The sequence below is a fragment of the Spermophilus citellus genome (genome assembly GCF_964194105.1).
Source record: "Spermophilus citellus genome assembly, chromosome: 4".
Classification (NCBI taxonomy): domain Eukaryota; kingdom Metazoa; phylum Chordata; class Mammalia; order Rodentia; family Sciuridae; genus Spermophilus; species Spermophilus citellus.
In genome coordinates, this window is record NC_138185.1 from 68,911,575 (window position 1) to 68,933,974 (window position 22,400).

General features: G+C 35.8%; 2 protein-coding genes across 6 annotated transcripts in view; both read right to left on the bottom strand.

The window, feature by feature from the left end:
- Positions 1-22,400, bottom strand: part of ZNF774 (zinc finger protein 774) — a 286,859-nt gene that overhangs the window by 133,679 nt on the left and 130,780 nt on the right. The window lies entirely within an intron of this gene.
- SEC11A (SEC11 homolog A, signal peptidase complex subunit) overlaps positions 3,235-22,400 on the bottom strand; it is a 39,805-nt gene continuing 20,639 nt past the window's right edge. For 4 of the 5 annotated variants that reach the window (XM_081290895.1, XM_081290891.1, XM_081290893.1 and 1 more), the window contains 4 exons: positions 16,888-17,037; positions 10,913-11,032; positions 4,252-4,309; positions 3,235-3,766 (listed from right to left, as the gene is read on the bottom strand). In XM_081290895.1, coding sequence (XP_081147021.1) covers positions 3,716-3,766; positions 4,252-4,309; positions 10,913-11,032; positions 16,888-17,030 — 372 coding nt within the window. In that variant the 5' untranslated portion in view covers positions 17,031-17,037 and the 3' untranslated portion in view covers positions 3,235-3,715. Of the gene's footprint in view, positions 3,767-4,251; positions 4,310-10,208; positions 10,247-10,912; positions 11,033-16,887; positions 17,038-22,400 lie in introns of all 5 variants that reach the window. The other variant, XM_081290892.1, reaches the window with a different exon arrangement.

Genomic DNA, 22,400 nt, shown 5'->3' on the forward strand with positions numbered 1-22,400 from the left:
TTTGTATCCTCAAAGACTAGCTGAAACTCTACACATTAAATGCTCAATAAACGTCTGCTGAATTAATTGAGAAAGTTTTCAGCAGGTGAAGTGAGCAGGGACCCCAGGCAGGGACTAGCATAAGCAAAGACAGGTTATGTCTGTACGGTGAAACCTATGTAGATGCAACAATGTGGGACCTGGGGAGAGCCGAGACTGGAAAAGTCCAGAATGACAGTTGGAAGATAAGGTTTTCACCATCTTTTTGGTAAGTCCTGCACATTCTAGTTTCCCTAATACTACTTGGTTACACAGTATTCTTTCCACACCCACTCATCTTGTGTATGAAGGATGCTGTTTGTTGTTTGACTTCTAAGAGCCCATGAAGGGAAGAAGGGAGATGAAGACATGCCTAGCCAGCAAACAGACTGAACAGGCTATAGCAACTGAAAGAGGATTGTGAGAAAGGTAGACAATCCATTTAACCAGATAGAATCAGCTGGATCATCTCTGACTCTTAACAATGTTAAATATATTGTCATGAGGAGGCTGACCTCAGGTGCTGAAATAGTCCCCTACTATGTTATGAAGGGTTAGTTGGTCTTGGTAAAACTTATGCAAACAACCACTTTCGCAAATACCATCAAGAAAGAGGACACAAGAAGAGTCCAAGAACAAAAAAGAAACAGGATTAACATAAGAAAAATCTGGAAAAGGTACATGCAGCTTAAATGGAATCATGGAGAAATGAAGTTTTCAGATTCAAATTTGGCAAGATCAAGAGAATGTACTTACTAAATAACAGGAAAGCGCAAATCACTTTAATGATTCATATGCTCTACTCCAGAATAATAGTTCAGCAACAATGCTAACTGAAATTACTGCCTATGGTTCCAAAGCATGATTATACTGAACATTTAATATATGCTGCTTCATGTTACCAGGGAAATACAGCATAGTGTCTAAAATATGAGACCCCTACACTGGAAAAGTTTCCAATCTGCTGGGGGATCTTGAGGCCATATCCATAAACTTAAACAGTACGAGACAGCCAATACCGAGTGGCAGTAGATTAATTAATTGTGAAGATGGTAAGACTCAAAGACTAGCAAAGATAAGGGTATATATACAATACTAATGTGAAAAATTGCTGGGGATGTAGCTCAGTGATAGAGTGGCTTGCCTAGCACACATGAAACCCTGGGTTCAGTCCCCAGCATGTCAGGGGAAAAAAAAAGATAATATGAAAACCCAGGGAATACAGCACAGGGATGCTTAATGTTAGCTGAATTCAAAGTTTGAAAGGTAGGAGAGACACAAAATTTATGGTCCAAGCAACAGACATTTCTGAAAATAAAAAGTACATTGAAACTAATTAGCAGGTGGTAATTGTCTAAAATAGGCACACAATGGAACACTGTGATGGGAGGTGAACAGATACAGTAGGAAAATGAAAAATATAGGGAAGTATTCCTTCACTGAACATATGAACACTGAAGGGGAAGTTTGAGGGAATCACTACAAACTTGAGTTTAAAGATGGAACAATCAAGTGAAAGGGTCCAGGGGGAAGAGAGACAAAAAGACTAGGACTGAGGATAGGCAGTTGGTGTTATGAGAGTAGATAAGTAGCCAAGAGATGATCTCATTATCAAATTCTTAAAGTTTTATAGTTCTCATACTGTTTTCTAATTCCTTTCATTCACCACGTTGAGTCTCCAATTTGCCACATACTCTGCTAAATCTCAAAGAGCTGATACGTCCATTCAATTACCAAATTAAACCTCTCTGGCATTTCTTGCATTTTCAAAGAGCATTTAAAACATATTTACTAATAAAATCTCATATATTTAAGTCTTATTTTTAGTGCTAATCTACACAATATATAACTAGGAACATAAAATACCTCTTCCCCCAAATAATCTTTTTCTGGTTAATGAAATGGTTCAAATGTTTTTAACAGCTTTGAATACTTTTTCAGAGAGTTTTATCCATTGCTTAAAACAGGAGCATCTAGTAAAGGAGAAAGAATGATACTTTTACTGAAACATGCAAGTGAGGAAAAGTATTGTTTTCCTCCCATTTAGTGTCTAAGGAGGAGAAATTGGAAAGGAAGGAGATACAAATCTGAGGATGTTTATATCTGGCTAGACAGGATTGCAGAGGATGATGGGATCCCAACTTTGGCCAGGAAAGCACACTTATCTCCAGTGGACTGATAGGGCTGAACAGCTATCATTCTCTATAGATGATTAGGTAGGAAGAAAGAAGGTAATATAGTAATATTCTGCCATTCCACACAAGGAGCTATTTCAGCACTCTCCTTTTCATGAGAAAATGTAAATATTATATAAGGGCAGGTTCAAAAGAGCATTTGTTAACAGTGACTTGACAAATTTCACACACTGTTGAGACCATTAAGCACCCATATCCAAAGTTAGAAGGCTAAAGCCTAGTTAATGGATTCAAGGGTGGCACTGTGCTCTGCAGGGGAGGGTTGCAGAAGTGTGTCTCTGTTCTCATTCCATTAGCATAACAGCACGAACTGACTTCCACCTCAGTTGAACAAATAATAGAACTAGATCATGTAGCCCAACACAGAAAACTTGCCTATTTTGAGACTTACGCATTAATACAAGAAGAGAATAGAAAGACTTAATGAGTATTTTGTGCTTAAAACATACTGACTTACCCTACACTTCCTGTTTCCCTATCGGTCTCAATATTAAAAGAAAATGCACAACTGAGCTTTGCAGTCGTTGCTTTAAACTCTGCCTTAAGTTTGCATTAGAGAAAAGCAGAGCCAAGCACTTAAAAGAACACATTCAGGCAAATTAGAATTTAAAGACAAGTACAATGCTTGCCATCCAGCACCCTGTCCTGCCTCCTGCACATGCCCTGGTATACAAAGGACTGAGAATGTCTGAAGTGTACAAAGGGCTATGAGTTTTTACAGGCCATTGAGATTTTCTGAATCTCTCAGGAACACTAGTTGGGTTTATACACATCTGAGTCACGCCCTAGTGAAGAATCAATTTTATGACTAAGAGATTTCCTATGAACGTCAATGGCTACTTTTGCTTCACAAAAACAAAAACAAAACAAAACAAAACAAAACAAAAAAATAACAGTATTAGGGCAATCTTCTTAGCTGAAGGGCTCTTCAACCCAAAACTTTTATACCCCCACAAGGAGTACTAAAACCATCCAAGGAAAGCAAATCTCAGGAGCTTTCTGGACAAACACAATCCAGGGATAAGGGGTTCAATGTGCAAAGTCTTTTATTTAAAATTCTGAAAAGTTAAAGACTTATGACCACCTCAGTATGTGCCATTCCCATTATAAGGAGGAATGACAGTTTCAAACTCGTGCAGAGCTGCATTTTCATTTACAGAACTCTGTAGGCACTTTAGAAGTGAAGCTTGGCTTCAAAATACAAACACTGGGGGCTTTGGCTCAACCTTTTAATATAAAAATTCACTGATGTACAAAAATGTGAAAGTGTGACAATGACAACATATGAAATTCTGTGATTGAAAGTCCCCTTGAGTGCACTCTAGTGCACACGCACCCGCCCAAACAGATTCTGGCGTGGAAACATAAACTAACGTAAACCAGGGCTACTGAGAAGTGCCAACATGTGTGTTCTCCATTCCACCAATCACAGACCAACAGCTACTCCAAACGTTCAGTAACAAAAAGTACGGCATCTTCCCAGGAACAGCAAGGCAGACTTCTTACTCACGATGGACCAGCACGAATAAACCCAGCAAAAAAAGTACTGCATACTACAAAATAAAGACAGAAACACAAGTCAGAGATGCTTTTAAAAGTTCTTAAGTTCTCAGAATCAATTAATAAACTAGACTTTTTGGCCATGATGTATTTAAACTATTATTTTTTTCATGTTTCAACTATAATCCACTTAAAGTTTCCAAAATTAAGCAAAAGATCACTGTTTAGAGGCTGTAACCCAGGACCTCATGCATTCTAGGTGCATAAACTCTACCACTGAGTTACACCCTCAGCTTGAAGTCACTTTTTTTTTTTTTTTTGGTGGTACTGAGGCTTGAACCCAGGGTGGGCACTATGCTATTGAGCTACATCCCCAGTCCTTTTTATTTTGAGATAGGGTCTTGCTAAGTTGCCCGGGCTGGCCTGGAACTTGTGATCCTCCTGCCTCAGCCTCCAGAGTAGCTGGGATTACAGGCATGCACCACAATACCAGGTCCAAGATCACATTTTTAATGAAACATATGTTATAATCTCTCACCTTAAATTTAGGATAGTCATTCATGAGGATCGTCACAATTCCAATATAAGGAACAAACCTAAAATAAACAAAAACATGATCATCACAGAATTTCCTAAGCAAAGCAGCTGTTATCATTTACCAAACATCCATATCTTTCAGAGAAAACTAATTTTCAGTTCACAAAGATCCTTTGTATATATTATTCTATTTATTCCTTCCAATACTCATGATAGGGAAGTTAGGAATATAACCATTTTATAGATGAGGAAACAGCTGATCATGCCCAAGGCACATAGCTTCCTTGTGGTGAAACCGCTACTAGACCTGAGAGGTCTTAGATCTCTAGTTGGTAATACTGATATAGGGTGTGTCCTCACAAGCTTTAGGGAGCTGTCAACCTAGTTGGGGAGACAAGGCAAACACAGCCAGAATATTACAAGGTATTTCATGTTAAGTGGCCACAAAGTAAATGTAAGAGCTCTTATATAGATGTACTTAGGATTTCACTGCCCTCTTATTTGAACCACCTGTAATTTGGGTTTGGCCCTCTTAATTCTGAAATTTAAAACAGTTTAAAACACCATACAGAACAAACTAATCTCAGCCTCCATCTTTCTTTACATCTCTACAGCATTTGACCTTGATGACCACAACCTGTCTTGAAATCCCTCCTCCTTGGATATTTTTTATCTATCTGTAACAAATTTGTTTCTCCACCTACCTCTGCTATCATACAGAAGAAAGCCAAAGCAGAAGCTGATCTTTGTACACTTTGTAACAGCCCACAGATTATTCAGGGCACGGACAACCTTCACACCTTCATCCCATGCCAAAGGCAGCCGAAACAGAAATTATCTCCCATGTAACACTTCCACCATCAAAGCCTAAGGTAAATTTCAAGAATGGACATTTTGTCTTTGGTGTATTTCACTTCCTAATTCCGGTGGCTTGGGAGGCTGAAGCAGGAGGATCACAAGTTCAAAGCCAGCCACAGAAACTTAGAGACCTTGTCTCTAAATTTAAAAAAATATAAAAAGGGCTGGGGATGTGGCTCAGTGGTTAAGTGCCCCTGGCTTCAATCCATGTTTTAAAAAAAACCCACAAAAATACAAACAAACAAAAATGTCCCTTACTCCTGTCTCCTCTCCTCACCCTTTTCCTGTTCTCTCTTCCCACAAACTTCCCTTCTACATACACTGGTGTTTCTTAAAACTTAGACCTCCTTTGTCACAATCATTTGAATGACTTGTTAAAAATGCATATTCTTGCCAGGCACAGTGGCACATGCCTATAATCCCAGCAGCTTTGGAGGCTGAGGCAGGAGGATCATTGAGTTCAAAGCCAGCCTCAGCAAAAGTGAGGCACTAAGCAACCCAGTGAAACCCTGTCTCTAATAAAATACAAAATAGGGCTGGGATGTAGTTCAGTGGCTGAGTGCCTGAGTTCAATCCCTGGTAACCCCCCCTCCACCCCCAAAATGCATACTCTTCAATCTTCCCCAGATTTATTGGGTTAGGAAATCTCTGAAAGATGAGCTCCAAATGATGTTCTTGCACACTCAATTTCAAAAAGTCTAGCTCTAGTGTGAGGTGCACAGCACAGGTATGTGGTGAAAAGAATATCAACTCTTGGGGCCTATGTCTTAGTTTCAACTCCTGGGTCCTTCAAGAGCTGAAAAGTGACAGTCTCTATAGAATGGTATTGCTAAGCTCTAGGAGGGAAGATAGAGGCTGTCTATATTGTTTTATACATATTTTAAAAACTGCAATACATGTCTTGTCATTTTTAACCCTTCATAAAAGCAATCACTTTCAGTGAAGGTAAATCATCTAATTTAAGGACATAATGGCAAATGCCTCACAGTAAAATGCAGATTAAGACCTATAAAAACATCTGTTTTCTATAAAACATCAAGCTAATTCTGATCTGATGACCAGCAGCCATTCTCATAGGTAGAAGCTTTCTTCTGTTATCTCCACACAATGGTATATATGCCCAAAGAAAAACAACCACAGACCACAATTTGCTTAGGAGAAATTCATGGAAACTTTTTTGTTGTTGTTGTTTTTGGCTTTTCCTTGTCCAATATAGGTTAAAATGAAAGCAACCTCATCTTTTTTTTTTTTCAATATTTATTTTTTAGTTGTAGTGGGACACAATACCTTTATTTATTTATTGTTTTATGTGGTACTGGGGATTGAACCCAGGGCCTCGAATGGGCTAGGGGAATGCTCCACCGCTGAGCCACCACCCCGGCCCCAAAAGCAACTTCATCTTTAGGGGTAATATAAGAAAAACATATGGCAAGCCAGACCAAAGAGTTAATTACTTGTACCACTCCTTCCTGCCATAGACAGAGATAGAATTAATAATTAAGTATATAAAGTGGTATCATCAATTATCTTAAAGGCATCAATCGTACTTTTTCCCTATTCTACTCAGGTAAACTCAGATATTAAAGGAGAGTTGATGATAAGCAGAACAAGGTTTAAAGTAAATAAAATAAATACCATTTACAAGGCCAAATCCAATAGCAGCCTTCGCCAAGTTAACACCTAAATGGTAGAGTATGGTTGAACACATTTCCCTGGGAACTCTTGGGATCAAAAGTGCTATTCAGAAATAGCCTCTTTGGCTGATGTTTTTTTGGGGAAAAATGATTAAAAAGAAAAGATCAAACAGTAAAGGAGATAAGCTCCCCAACCCTGAAAAAAAAAAAATTAAGAGGAGAACCCAGAACAGTTTTGTCAGATATTGAAAGGGATCTTAAGGAAGTTTGGACCCCAGCAGTCAACTAAGAGAATATGCAATTATCCAAAATGGATCATTTTGTTTCTAGAATGACCTGTGACTTGTTTCAAATAAAAATACATTTTAAAAGACTTATTTATAAAACTGATTTCAGTCAACAGAGAGCTCAAATACTCTGCTCCTTATATCTTATATCTATATATTTTAAATTTTGGCTTAACATGTAATACTGGTACATTTTTTCAACATTTTTCAAATCAAGGGAGTTAGCATTTCCATTTCTTTATCATTGCTTTGTTTGGAAACTTCAAGCTTCTCTATTATAGTTCTTCCTTATATTTTTGTTCTTTTCTTTTCATTATTAATACTTCTATTTCCTGATCTTCTGCCATGCTTTTAGCCTTTTCTCTTGTTGCTCTTTGAAAAAGAGGTCCTCTTGTGTTTTTCAACTTCCTGAATTTAGAAAGAATCACCCCTACTAAATGCTTACTGGGGCCAATATCAGTTTCATTTTCTAAAATTGTTTTTACTATATGTTACAAGATGAACGAACCCTAAAAATTAGGACAAGTGAAAGAAGCCAGACATAAAAGACTAAAAATGGTATGGTTCTGTTATATGAAACACCCAGAACAGGCAAATCCACAGAGACACAAAGTAGATTAGTGGTTGTCAAGAGCTGCAGGGAAGGAGAGGATGGGAAGTGACTGCTAATGAGCATGGAGTTTTATTTTGGAATTGATGGAAATGCTTTGGAATTAGTGGTGATAGTTTCACAACCCTGTGAATAAAATAAAATCCACTAAATTGGACATTTTAAAATGGTGAATTTTATATCCCACTATATGAAAATTCTATTTCAATAAAAATTTTTTTCTTAGATAATTTTGATTTGGGGCTTTAGACCCCAGTGTACAACTGTTCAAAAAATCAAAACATTTTTTAAAATGCCTAAAGGGATGTTTGTACCACAGTCACAAACTTGTCTGCAGAAAAACTCTATTGTCAAGGTTTGGCATAGCCTGACTTATCAGCTTAGTGTTTTATAAATACAATTTCCACAAGAGAAGGTGATAAATTACATTACTTGTCAAAGTAAGTGGTGGTATAATCAATGGAAAGTGAATTTGTACAGTCAAGAGTCTGTCCTCCTGCTGTTCATGTACTGTATGTTTATACTTCATAGAAATTTACTTCATACAGAGAGTAACAGACTATTACTTTCTTTTCTTTTCCCTCCCTCCCCCTCTTCCTTCCTTTGTTCCTTCTCCCTTCCCCCTCCCTTTTTTGTGGTACTAGTGTTTGAAACCAGGGACATTCTACCACTGAGCTACAGCCCCAGTTCTTTTATTATTTGGCAGGGTCTTACTAAGTTACTGAGGGTCTTGCCAAGTTGTCAAGGCTGGCCTCAAACTTGTGATCTTCCTGCCTCAGCCTTCTGAGTCACTGGGATTACAGGCATGTGCCACCACAGCTGGCTGCATTGTTTAATTAAAAGCCACCAAAACATTGTATATTTTTAAAGGTGGCAGTATAGAAATATTGGTATGTATAGTTTGGGATTTTTCAAAACTTCTTCAGAAAGACAAGTTACTTCAGTGAAAGTCTGGCTTCCCCAACATTTTAGAACATGGTTATCTTTTATTCAACAAAGGGCCAGAGTGAGAATACACAGCTGTAATAAATACTTTAGAATCAAGACCCACATAAAGGGAGACACATGTAGGAGCACACATAAAAGTATGGCAAAATTTGCTGAAAGACTTTAACATATACATGTTTTACCCAATAGTTCCACTGATTGGAATTACTGGGATTACAGTAATCCCAGCATCTTGGGAAGGTGAGGCAGGAGGGTTTCAAGTTAAAAAACTAGCCTTAGTAACTTAGCGAGGCTCTAGGCAACCCTGTCTCTAAATAATATACAAAAAGGGCTGTGGATGTGCCTTGGTGGTTAAGCGCCCTGGGTTCAATCCTCAGTACAAAAAAAAAAAAAAAAATTGCTTGGGCAGAGGCACTGAGATATATATAACAAGGATGTTCACTATAACATTGTTCACAATTAAACAAAAAACTAGATTAAAAATAGAAGCAAAAAACTAGATACAGTCAGAATATCTAAATAACAGGAGAATGACTAAATAATAGTATGATCTATTACCTTATCCATATAGTAAAATAACAGCTTTGCAAATGATGATACACAAATAAATTTATTGATTTGTGAATATATTAGCAATTTTCTGGGTGAAAAGGGGTTATAAAATAGTTGTTTCTCCATACATGTGTTAATGTATCTAGAAACATATCTATTAATGTCTGCATCTTTATTTCTATATATAAAGACTTAAAAGAACTTAAACCAAAAGGCTAACAATAAATACTTATAGAAGTAGAGAAGAAGGACAGTAAAGTGACTTTGCTTTTTGATGACTGGTATTTCCTTATGTATCTACATCTATCTGTTTTTTTTGCAATTAAAGGGAAAACAAAAATACTAAAAGGGGTTGACAAGTCTGAATAATATTAGGGGCATCTTTGGAATTGTGGGAGATAGGTACTATTATTTCTTGAAGCACTGATGACTTAATTTGGATTTGTCTGTCATAATAAATGAAATTCTCCTAAAGCAGGGGTACAAGTACATGTGTGTATGTGTGTACACATGCACACCAGCTCTGAAGGTTCTAATCTGATCTCTTTGGCTCAAAAAAAAAGCATCTCTCATGCTATAACTGAGGCAACTTTCACTTGTATCCTGCACTTCGGTCTGTACAGTACAATTTTTCATTGTGGTGACCTGCTTATCAGTGTAATAACTCTGGATTCACACAGTCTATTATAGGTCAGAAGGACCACAGATTGTGATAGCATTAAGAGTGCCATGAAGCACTGAAATAGTGAGAACCAGTAATCACCCTGTTCAGCAATGTTATGCCAGTAATTCTGGTGTGATGGTTAAGAAGGTAGGCCCTGGAGCTACCAGCCACTTACTACTATCAGTGTGATTTTTGATAAGTAACCTAATTCCTCTGAGTTTCCTCATCTGTAGAATGGGAATATTAGGGTTGTTCCAAGGTTAAAATGAGGTAATACCTATAAAGCATTCACAATCAGTCTTTGATAAATAGTAAACCCTAACTAATGAAAGTGAGTTATTGTTAATACTATTAATAACATTAAGGTAGTTAACAATTCCATACTTCTTTATACCAGTAACTTACAATTCCTGTTCTCCACTGATCTGTTCTCCTGATAAAATCTGAAATAAACAGGCTTAATATAATTTTTAAATTTCATATTACCTCATCAATTTTAAGACTAGAAATAAAACCGTATGGAATAAATGGACATGATAAAATTAATTTAGATGAACACTTTTAAGTTGTTGACTCAGTAAATTCCTAAGAAATTATTTCAGGAAGCAGGATTAATACTGTTCCAAATCCTCACAGCCTTACCCAATACAGACAACAGAGCATTAAAAAAGCACCCAATATTTATTTTTTTTTAAATTTTTTTAAAAATATTTTTTTAGTTGTCAATAGACTTTTATTTTATTTATTTATATGTGGTGCTGAGAATCGAATCCAGTGCCTCACACATGCTAGGCAAGCGCTTTACCGCTGAGCCACAACCTCAGCCCCGCACCTGATATTTCTTGAGCAAACTGAATAAATAAGAATCTTTAAATTGTCACATCCAATTCACCATCTCTTTTATTGTACCCAAGTTCATCCCCTCTGGAGGAGCAGACCTGAAAATATGGGTAAATTTTAAGAAGCACACTTTTCAAATGACACAAATATGATATGGTGAAACCAGGGCCAAAATGCTATGTATTCAGTTGAAAATGATCAGATAATATGATTGAGAGGGCCATGTTTCAAGTGACATAAAATTTCAAGACGTTCCCCTCTATACTTACCCTCTGGCTCTCCCCACAACATCTTTTTTCTCTAGCCAGTGTTGTCCTTGTTTATAGAGGCCTCGGTCATCAACAGCATTATTATCTCCTTTGGTCAAAAACTTGATATGCCCATTTTGCCTTGAAAGAGTAAGGTAAACTCAAGTCATTACATACCTCTTCATGGCATGTGAAAGCACAAAATATGCTCTTGTTAACCCAAAATTCCTATGGCACTGGGGTACTTTATCAAAATTCCTATCATTAAAATAACTCTTTAACTAAAAAATATAATTACTGTGTTTAAAATAAAGATTAAAAACAAACAAAAAGTTCAATTTTTTTAGAGAGATTTTTTTTTAATATTTATTTTTTAGTTTTCGGTGGACACAACATCTTTATGTTATTTTTATGTGGTGCTGAGGATCGAACCCAGTGCCCCGCATGTGCTAGGCGAGTGCGCCACCGCTTGAGCCACATCCCCGGCCTCAAAAAGTTCAAATTTAGGAGCTGAAATACGATGCAAGCATTAAAATTAAAAACAAAGTTGTAGAAGAATATTTAATGGCACTGGAAGATCATACAAATTTTACTAAGTGAAAGAAAGGTTACAAAACATCATGTAACTGACCAAATTATGTTATGTGCATATATGAATATGCAACAACAAATCCCACTGTTATGTATAATAATAATGCACCAATTTTAAAAATAGCACACAGAATCCATCTCATTTTTAAATTTTTAAAAAATTATATGTGTGTATGTGTGTAGATAGATAGATAGATAGATAGATATTTAGTTGTAGGCGGACACAACATCTTTATTTTATTTATTTATATGGGATGCTAAGGATTGAAATCAGTGCTTCACACATTGCTAGGCAAGTTCTCTACTGCTGAGCCACAACCTCAGCCCCAGAATCATCTAATTTTTACATTAAAATACATACAATAAATTTTCTAGAAATATTAACTGAGTAAAGCAATACATTAAATTACCCTCAGGATGTACCTGACAAAATGTAGACTTTCGGAAACAACAGAATGACCTAGTTACTTCAAATAATTTGCAAGAAACAAAGAAAGTTGGAGAAAGAACCTCTAGATGAATTAAGACTATAAAAACACATCAACCTATTTAGCCAAAGACTTTATTTGAATCCAGATTCAAATAAACTGTTAAACTTATGACCTATTTGGGAATTTGAACAAAGATTAGAAACAATGATGTAAGCAATTACTGTTCTTTTTTTTTAAAGTGTAACTGAGATAGAATAGAATGAATAAAGAGGTAGAAAGGAGACAAAAGAAAACAGAGACTGTAGCTGTAAATCTAAAAGCCCCATGATCAGACTTTACTCCCCAGACCTGATTTTTCCTCTAGGACTATTACTCCCTAATTTCTGAGAAATCTATAAATCTTAGAGTTACTATAAATTTACTCATGTATGAAAATTAGCTAATTTTGATTAAAGCTTTATTAAGTGCATGTTATGTGTTTTCAGATTAGATAAAACAAAGGGAGATTCTGGCGGGGCGGGGGAGACCAGGGATTGAACTCAGGAGCACTCAGCCAATGAGCCACATCCCCAGCCCTATTCTGTATTTTATTTAGAGACAGGGTTTCACTGAGTTGCTTAGTGCCTTCATTTTGCTGAGGTTGGCTTTGAACTTGTGATCCTCCTGCCTCAGCCTCTGAAGCCGCTGGGATTACAGGTGTGTGCCACAGCACCCGGCAAGGGAGATGTATTTTAAGAAACCTTTAAAACAGGCACATTCCAAATGTTACGTAGATAGAAGAGACAAGTGAAGATCCTGGAAAACCAGACCACCATAAATATCATGAAATTCATGACCAAAGAGCTGAGTTTGGCAGAATGACCCTGTTACCAAACACCTACCCACTCTCCCGCAGAAGAGGTGGGGATGTAGCTCAGTGGTACAGTGCTTGCCTAGCATGCATGAGGCCCTGGGTTCAATCCTAGTATCACACACAAGAACAATAAAAAAGAAGTACCCAAGGGCTGGGATTGTGGCTCAGCAGTAGAGCGCTCATCTAGTACTTGCGAGGCCCTGGGTTCAATCCTCAGCACCATGTAAAAATAAATAAATAAAATAAAGGTATTGTGTCCAACTACTTCTATTTAAAAAAAAAAAAAAAAGTAAAAAAAAAAAAAAGAAGTACCCAAGACCCCCAAAGCATTTTTAACTCTTCAGATGGTGGTCTTCATTCAGAATGTATCTTCAGCTTTCACTTTCTAATGAAGCTTTTTTATGGTATCAGGGATTGAACCTAGGGATGACTACCACTGAGCTACATTCCCAGACCTTTTTATTTTTTATTTTGAGAGAAGGTCTTACTAAGTTACTGAAGCTGGCCTCAAACTTATGATCCTACTACCTTAGCCTCCTGGGTCCCTGGGATTACAGGTGTATGCCATGATGCCTGGTTCTAATAAAACTATACTCTGCTAAAATCCAAATCTGTGACATGTCGACATGTCATGTACCTGGATGATCCCCATAGAGATCTCCTTTGCCTCTGGAGAAAACTCTTCAGAACCCTTTATGGTGACATAACCACACTAATTGTTAAGTTTTATAAAAGTTTAGTAGTAAAGCTTGGTAAATACTTACTGAAATGCTTATACATGACATGATATGATATCAAAGATTTGATTCAAAATAATATAGGAGAGGGGGAAGAGGAGAGAATGTAGATGGGGCAGAATTGGTTCCACATTAATTATTACTGGGAATGGTGATAGATACATGGGGTTTATAATACTCTTCTGTGCATGTTAGAAAATTTCCAAATTCAAAAAACAGAATATAAAAAAGTGTATTAAACAATATATAAAATAACATACATAAAGGCATAAACAGTGGCTATCTATGACTTTCTGTAGATTACCATTCTTTTTTCTTTCTCTTTACTAGAAAAAGAAGCTAACTTTAAAAGAAAAAACACCCCAATTTTTTTTTTATTTTTGAGAGAGAGGTGAGAGAGAGAGAGAGAGAGAGAGAGAATTTTTGATATTAATTTTTCAGTTTTTGGCGGACACAACATCTTTGTTTGTATGTGGTGCTGAGAATCGAACCCGGGCCCCACGCATGCCAGGCGAGCGCGCTACCACTTGAGCCACATCCTCAGCCCCCACCCCAATTCTTCATGCTAGGATATACAGGAATAGAATCTTGCTTGATCAGAAACTGTTAATTTAATTCTACTAGAGAACTATGAGGCTGATAGTAATTTAAATTTTTAACTAAAAGCAAAGCATATTTTATAGTCCAGCCTAAAATTAATTCAAGTATTTGAACTAACCACTATACTAGAAAAGAAAATTAGCTTCAAATTTCTACTGACTAATATTCACTTTAATTCTAAGTCAGAAACTGCCTCACTAGACACTAAATCTGCAGATGAAACTAAATTGGGAGGTGTTGCAAACACCAAAGACAGTTAAGTGCAAACTTCACATCAAAAATGGTATTCCAGTAATAAAAAAATGCAAATATATACAGAGAAAAGTAACCTGTAGCTTACAATTCAGTAAGTGAAAGAATGTCTGAGAAATCTTGCAGGGTAAAAGAGGGTAGGTAACAGAAGGAGCTGGCTGCTATAGTCCAAGTCAGGAGCATCAGGAAGAAAGAATCAGTTCAACCAGGAAAACACATCAACTGCACAGATGCTGAAAAGTGAAATCAGATATGAAGACAAAAAAAAAAAAAAAAGGAAATGGGAAACTGCATGGAAGGAAGGAAATGCTACTGATCTGGGCTATTTCCAAAGACTTGATGTGTTAGCAAAACAATCAGATACAACCAATTTTCCTCTACTAGCCTGTAATCAGGAGAGATCACAATAAGTTTTTTTGAAAAAGCATAGCTGTCCATCTGTTTAATGGTGGAAAAAATATTCTCTGGTGGTGAACAGCTCTTATTAGACCTATTAAGACATACTCTAGCACTTCACAATTCATTGACTCAAAATAGTGATTGGAGGAACATTTATATAGGTACTCCTCCCCTGCTAACACAGGGACCAAATATTTAATATGATCTACCACCAAGGAGCTCAAAAGCATTAAAATTTAATTCATTCATCACAATACTGTGACACTAGGAAGAAATAACCACTTCGAAGATGAGAAAAAAATAAGACCCCAAAAGCCAATTAGGGGAAGAATAACGAATCTGTATACAAGAGAAAACAAAACAAAACAAAACTAAGGGCTCAAATCAGTCATCCCAATGGCCAAATTTCCCCTTTGAAATAATTAACTGGTCTCATGCCAGTGTTCAACATTATCATATTATAATACTTCTGAAAGACTGAACTTACTAAATATATACATTTGGTTGTCAACTGACCTCACATTTAAGTACAATGTTAACACTATTAAACCAAATAATAACTGCCAACACCAAAAGGAAAAAAAAAAAAAAAACCCAATGATTCCAACAGGTGTTTTCATTATCCCAAAAGAAAAGAGGAAACTGAAAACTTCTGAAAATTAATAGAATCTGTTACCTAAACAAGATGGTAACTTGGGGGTATCTCAAGAATATAAAATAAATCACCCAAAACCCCTGATTATAAGTGCCATACACCTTAAAATTTTCAGAATTCTGTTAAAAATTATTCTAAAATTTAAGGAATTTGTAATTAACATATTATCTGTCAATAAATCTGTCCTGAAACAAGATGAACTTTAAAAAATATATATTATTTATTTACTTATTGATTTATTATTTATCTGTTTATTTTACTGTACTAGGGGTTGAACCCAGAGACCCTTTACTGCTGAGCAAAATCCTATTTCATTTTATTTTGAGCCCTTTCTATTTTGAAACAGGGTCTTGTAAAGCAGCCCAGGCTGTCCTCAAACTTGCCATCCTCCTGCCTCAGCCTCCTAAGTCACTGAGATGACAGGAGTGCACCACCCCACCCAGCTGTAAAACCTTTAGAATCATGTCAGGATGGATGCGGGGCATAACATCTAGGGAAAAAATTTCACTCAGTGTCTCAACCGCCTTATCTGTAATATAAAGAGCTAACATTGAGCATGGTGGCATAGGTCTGAAATTCCAACAAATTGGGAAGCTGAGGCAGGAGGACCTCAAGTTTAAGGCCAGCCTCAGCAACTCAGCAAGACCCTGTCTCAACATAAAAAGGGCTGGGATGTAGCTCAGGGTAAAGTGCCACTGGGTTTAATGCCCAATATCAAACAAACAAAAACAATCTAAAGGTTTTATAAGTATCTTTTCTGGTTCTAAAATGTTACAATTCTATATTTAAAGAAATAGTTCATACTTCAGAAATTTTATTTTGAATTTTAAAAGTTGATGAATTTATTCTAACATTTGAAATGTATGTTATAGTTACATTGTCTTATAATTCTTTTTTTTAAGATTAGAACTGCTTTATTCTATTATATCATAAGAATTTATATAGGATCAATTTTTTATCATGATTATGGTAGTTATATCCATGCTTACTAATTGACAGGGAAGTAGAGAAGAACCAAGAAAAACCTCTGGAAAAATCAAGGAAATAAATTAACTAATAAATAACTACTTCAAGTTTTCCAAATGTTCAAATCCTTAGATGTTCATAAAAATGGACTGGGCCCAGTGGTTTCTTGTTCTATCATAATTGTTTTGCTATCAAAACTAAAGACTAAAAATAATAATAATAATAATTAAACACTAATAAATGTTTAAAAACAGGAAAGAGCAGGGCATGGTGGCACATGCCTATAATCCTGGCAATTCAGGAGGCTGAGACAGAAGGATTGCATGTTCAAGGCCAGTCTCAACAACTCAGCATAGCCCTAAGCAATTTATTGAGACCTTATCTCAAAATAAAAAATAAAAAGGTCTGGGGATGTAGTTCAGGGATCAAGTACCCTCCCCATTCAATCCCCAGTCTCCCAAACAAATAAACAAACAACAACAAAAACCGAGAAAGACATAATGTGTACCTACTTTTCATGAATCTTTAAGACTCGGTGAACTATAGGAATTTCTCTTCCTTCTATTCTAAAAACAACAATTTCTCCCACTCGTATGGGATCTTCAACTCTATTTGTTAGAAAGAGAAGATCTCCTCTATGAAATGCAGGTTCCATGCTGCCGCTGGGAGAGAAAGAAAAAGCATGAGGTTAAATTTACTTTTTAAATTAGATATTCAACACTAAGTCAAAAGTATCAATCTTTACTATACACAACACTTTAAGAACTATCTCTTGGGGCTGGGGATGTGGCTCAAGTGGTAGCGTGCTCGCCTAGCATGCGGGAGGCACTGGATTCGATTCTCAGCACCATGTAAAAATAAAAAAAATAAAGATATTGTGACCACCTAAAACTAAAAAATAAATATTAAAAAAAGAACTATCTCACCAAAATGCATATTTTTCTTAAAATACATTTTAAGAAACATTAAAAACTTTGCTGTACATTGAAATCACAGGGATCTTTAAAAAAAAAAAAAAAAAAAAAGATGCCTGCTTCCCATTCCCAGACTTTCTGATTTTGGCATATGACCTAGGCATATGACTTTGGCATGGCCTGAACTAATAAAGAATTTTTAAATTACTGGTCTTTACTAACTAGTTCCATTTCAAGCATTTCTATTCAAAGGAGCTTAAGTCTTGAAAAGGGCAGTGTTGCTAATTCCTTAACCTTTTAAAATTTCAAATGACAAACAGAATATAAAAGAATGAACTTTAAAATACTGCCCTTATACCCACCTCATCTGAAAACACTAAACATATTCAAATATTCAAATGAGAACTGGATCATCTTCTTTTGCCTTTTATAAAGATAGAGACCAAGATGACCTTATGGGCTCAACCCATCATGGAGAAAAACAGCTCATCAAGTCAACGAACTGTCAGCTACAGAGATAACACTGTTATCAATTTACTTATTTATTTATTTTTAAAAGAGAAACAAGAAAAAAAAAAGGTGGTTATGGCCGAGATTTTTACTTAATTCTATGGTAAAAAGTAAGAAAATTCTACAGAACATAGTCTTAACTCTCACGTGTTTTACCTTACACCATGTTCTGATAAAGTCCTTAGATATTTCACTAATTAATAATCTCATCTCTATGAAAAAATAGCACATCAGTATAATTTCAGGACACAAGCTTCAGTTTTTAATTTCAATAGTTCTGAAGTAAGACTAAAATAGGCAAGAAATAAAATTCAAAATAGGAATATCATTGAACATAATGATGCATGCTTTTAATTCCAGCAACTTTAGAGGCTGAGGCTGGAAGATCACAAGTTTGAGACCAGCCTAGGCCACTAAGCAAGACTCTGTGTCAAAAATAAAAAAATAAAAAGGGCTAGATATGTAGCTCAGTGGTAGAGCACTCCTAAATTCAACTACTAGTACCAGGGATAGTGGGCAGGAATAACTTCAAAGTACAAACATTTTTGTTTGAAGAATTCAGTTCCTCTAAACAAGGGAAGTGATTCCCAAACTTTACTGCACATTGGAATGACCTAGACAACTTTAAAAAACAAAACAACAACAACAAAAAAAACATGTCCAAGTCAAACACCAAACCATTTATACCAGAATGCCTGGAAATGGGAGGTAAGTATCATTTTTCAGATCCTACCGATTCCAATGTATAGCAAAATTTGGAAACCACTAAGAACATGGGTTTTTGTACGTTTGTTATTAAAGCTCTTGTTCAGGTTCCTTGAGGGGCAGTGAGTTCTCTTCTTCGGCAAATATCCAGTCAGAAGGAATGCGTGTCTGGTGAAAACATTAGAGAAGATATTCTAGACACAAAAATTTCAAGTTTCACTTTGATTAATTTTTAAAATTAGTGACACTTTTTCTTCAAATAAAACCTTACCTGAAAAAGTATATAAATAAAACAGATAAAATTTGAGCTGCTCTGGTTGAATAGCTTGTCTTTATTGGGCCCTTATATACAAAGTGCTATTCTAAGTCTTTTTAAAGCAATTCTTTAAAATAGCTTTATGATATAGGTACTATAATTATTCCAACTTACAGATAGGAAGGCTGATGCTTATAAAAGTCCAAGAAGTTATACATCAATAAAATGAGAAGGGTGAGATTTGATTTAAAGAAATCCCATATAATCAACTCTTGCTAAGCTAAATAGCCTCTGAGCCACTCTAGAATTTTAAGCAGGGAGTACCATAATTATATTTACATTAAAGAAAAATCATCTCAGAAGTTATAGAGTAAAAAAAAAAAAAGAAGTTATAGAGTATACAGAAGACACACAAATATTTTTAAATTAATAAGCAAACTGGAAAAATGATAAGACAGATTGGGAGAACAACTTTCTAGGTTATTATTATAATTGAATGCTTAGTTGTTACTGTAATTGAACACTTGGTAACTATTAAAAGTATCACTTAAAACTCTTAGTAGTGGGCTGGGATTATGGCTCAGCAGTAGAGTGCTCAGTAGAGCACTCTCCTCGCACAGGCGGGACCCGGGTTTGATCCTCAGCACCACATAAAAATAAAGGCATTGTGTTGTGTCCATCTACACCTAAAAAATAAATATTAAAAAAAAAAACTCTTTTTAGCTGGGCATAATGGCACAGGCCTGTAGCCCCAGCTACGTGGAAGGCTGAGGCTGGAAGAACTCAAGTTCCAGACCCTGGGTTCGATTTCCAATAACATAATAAAAACAAAAAAACCCACTTCTTTGTAAAAATGGATATAGGCAAATAATGAGAAAAAAATAGACATTTTTAGATAAAGGATGCACATAGACAATTACCTCAATTATATTAAAAATATACATAAAAAGACTAAAAAATTAACAGTTAATTATATCTCAGAATTACGAGTGACAGTTCCATCTAATCTTTTGTATGTTTTCAACATTTCCTATAATAAAAATATATTAACATTTTTCCTGATTATAAAAGCATTTTTTTAAAGGTCAGTACAACAGCCCAGGCAGGAAATGACAACAACCTAAAATAGAAAAACAGCAGGGAGAACAACTATAAAATGATAGAGGGAAAATAACAAATTTGGTGGCCAATTAGATATGGCAGAAGGAAGAATCAACAATGACTCCTAGGTTTAACACTGGCAACTGAACAGATGGCAGTGTTAGTCGCAGAAATGAGAAGAGTAGTTTTGAGAAAAGGAGATGTATTTCAAATTTATTTTGTAGAGATTTAAATGCCTGGTCAACATCCAAATAGAGATGTCCAAATATGGGGTGAAAACAAGAGTCCAGACTTCAGTGAAGCAAGCTGGGTGAGAAACAGACTTAGGAATTCAGATATATACAGCAATCAAAATATATGAAAGTATGAAGTGAGAGGATCATTTAAACTTTCATTATTATTTTTTGTAGTGCTGGGGATGGAATTCAGTCCTTTGTTCATTCTAGGCAACTGCTCTACTACTGAGCTACATTCCTAGTCCAAGAGGACCATTAAAGAATTAAACTGGGGGGGAGGAGGAGGGAAGGAAAAAAAAAAGTTCATTGGATTAGACAAAGGGGAACGAAGGGAAGAGAGCGGGGATGGGAATAGGAAAGACAGTAGAAGGAATCAGACATAACTTTCTTATGTCCATATATGAATACATGACCAGTGTAACTTCACCTCATGTACAACCACTAGAATGGGAAATTATACTTCATGTATGTATGATATGTCAAAATACATTTTACTGTCATGTATAACTAAAAAGAACAAATAAAATATTTTCTTAAATAATTAAACAGGGGAAAGCTTTATTTTTATTCTTGTAGTACTGGGATTGAACCCAGGAGTTCTCCACTACTGAGCGCACATCTCCAGTCCTTTTTATTTTTTGAGACAGGGTCTCACTAACTTGCTCAGGCTGGCCCCGAACTTGAGATCCTCCTGCCTTAGTCTCCAGAGGCACTGCGATTATAGGCGTGTGTCATGGTGCCAAGTTGGGGAAAACTTCTTAAACATTAAATAAATCATTAGCAAACCTTACTATTATCTGATTTAACTATACTTTTAAATTTATTATATCAATCATGATAAATTTTATTTTTTAATTAACACATTCAATTGTACATATTTACAGGGTGTCATGTTTTGACATGGGTATATGTTGTATAATGTTCAAATTAGGGTTAATACATCACTTCAAACATAATTTCTTATAGTGAAAACATTCAAAATTCTTTCTTTTTGCCCTTTTGAAATACAGAGTACATTATCATTATCTATGGTCACCCTAATTATGTAATGAGACACTAGAATTTATTTCTCCTAACTATAACTTAGTACCCACAGATCAGTCTTTCCCCACCTTTCACTCTCCCTTACTCTGCCTAGCCTTTGCTACCCAGTATTCTACTTTCAACTTGTATGAGAAGTTGTCTTTCTGTGCCTGGTCATTTCACGTAACACAATGACCATTCAGCTCTATCCATGCAAATGGCAGGATTTCATCCTTACGGTAGAATAGAATTCCACTGTATACATGTACCACATTTTCTTTACCATTCTTCAGTTGATGGACACACTGAAGTTGTTTCCATTTCTTCATTACCATGAACAGTGCTGCAATAAACACTGGAGTTGAAGATGTCTCTTCAACATATGATTTTATTTCTTTTGGATATATAGCCAATAGTGGGATTGCTGGATCATGTAAAAGTTCTACTTAAATTTTCTGAGCAACCATTTTTTAGAAGGTATATTTAAAAAAAAAACGTTAATTTTTTAAAAACAGAGTTATGCTTCATAAAGGAAAACATTAGGTTCTGAATATTACCTGAAATTTTAGTTAATAAAATAATATGGAAGTGTCTTTATAGCCAAAGTGTCACAAAAATCCTACAAGTGGGGCTGGGGTAGAGCTCAGTGTTAGAGCACTTGCCTTGCATGCATGAGGCCCTGGGTTTGATCCTCAACACTACATAAAAATAAATAAATAAAAATCCTAAAAGTGGATATGCAGTCACCCTGAGTCCTCTGAGACATATTTGGTTTCAGGTAAAAATTATATTCCTTGAAGTTACACAAAACCCTGACCAGGTAAACCTAACTGGCCTCCCTGTAATCATATAGATTACCTTCCTCTAGAGTTAGAGTGTAGCTCAGTGTTAAAGCTCTTACCCAGCATATATAAGTTCCTGGGTTCAATTCCCAGCATAGAAAAAAAAAATTTTTTTTTAATTTTTTACCTTTCTCTAATGACTACTTTCCTTCTAGTCTTGACCAAAGTCTTCTCTAATATAACCTGGTCTCTCTTAATTTATTTTCTTGATCTTAGATTGGCAAAGCTTATTAGTATATAAACACCCTAGCTACCTAACTGTCCAAATGTGGCTTTTAAGTACCAACTCATAAAACAAATTTTTCAGTTACAGAAGAATAAGCTACTTTCAGGATCACCAATATTTTGAGCAGGTCCTCTAGTCTAATTCCCTGTTGACTCCAGTACCCTCAGTTTAGAGGCTGATTGTCCTTAAACACCTCCACTGAAGGGAACTAA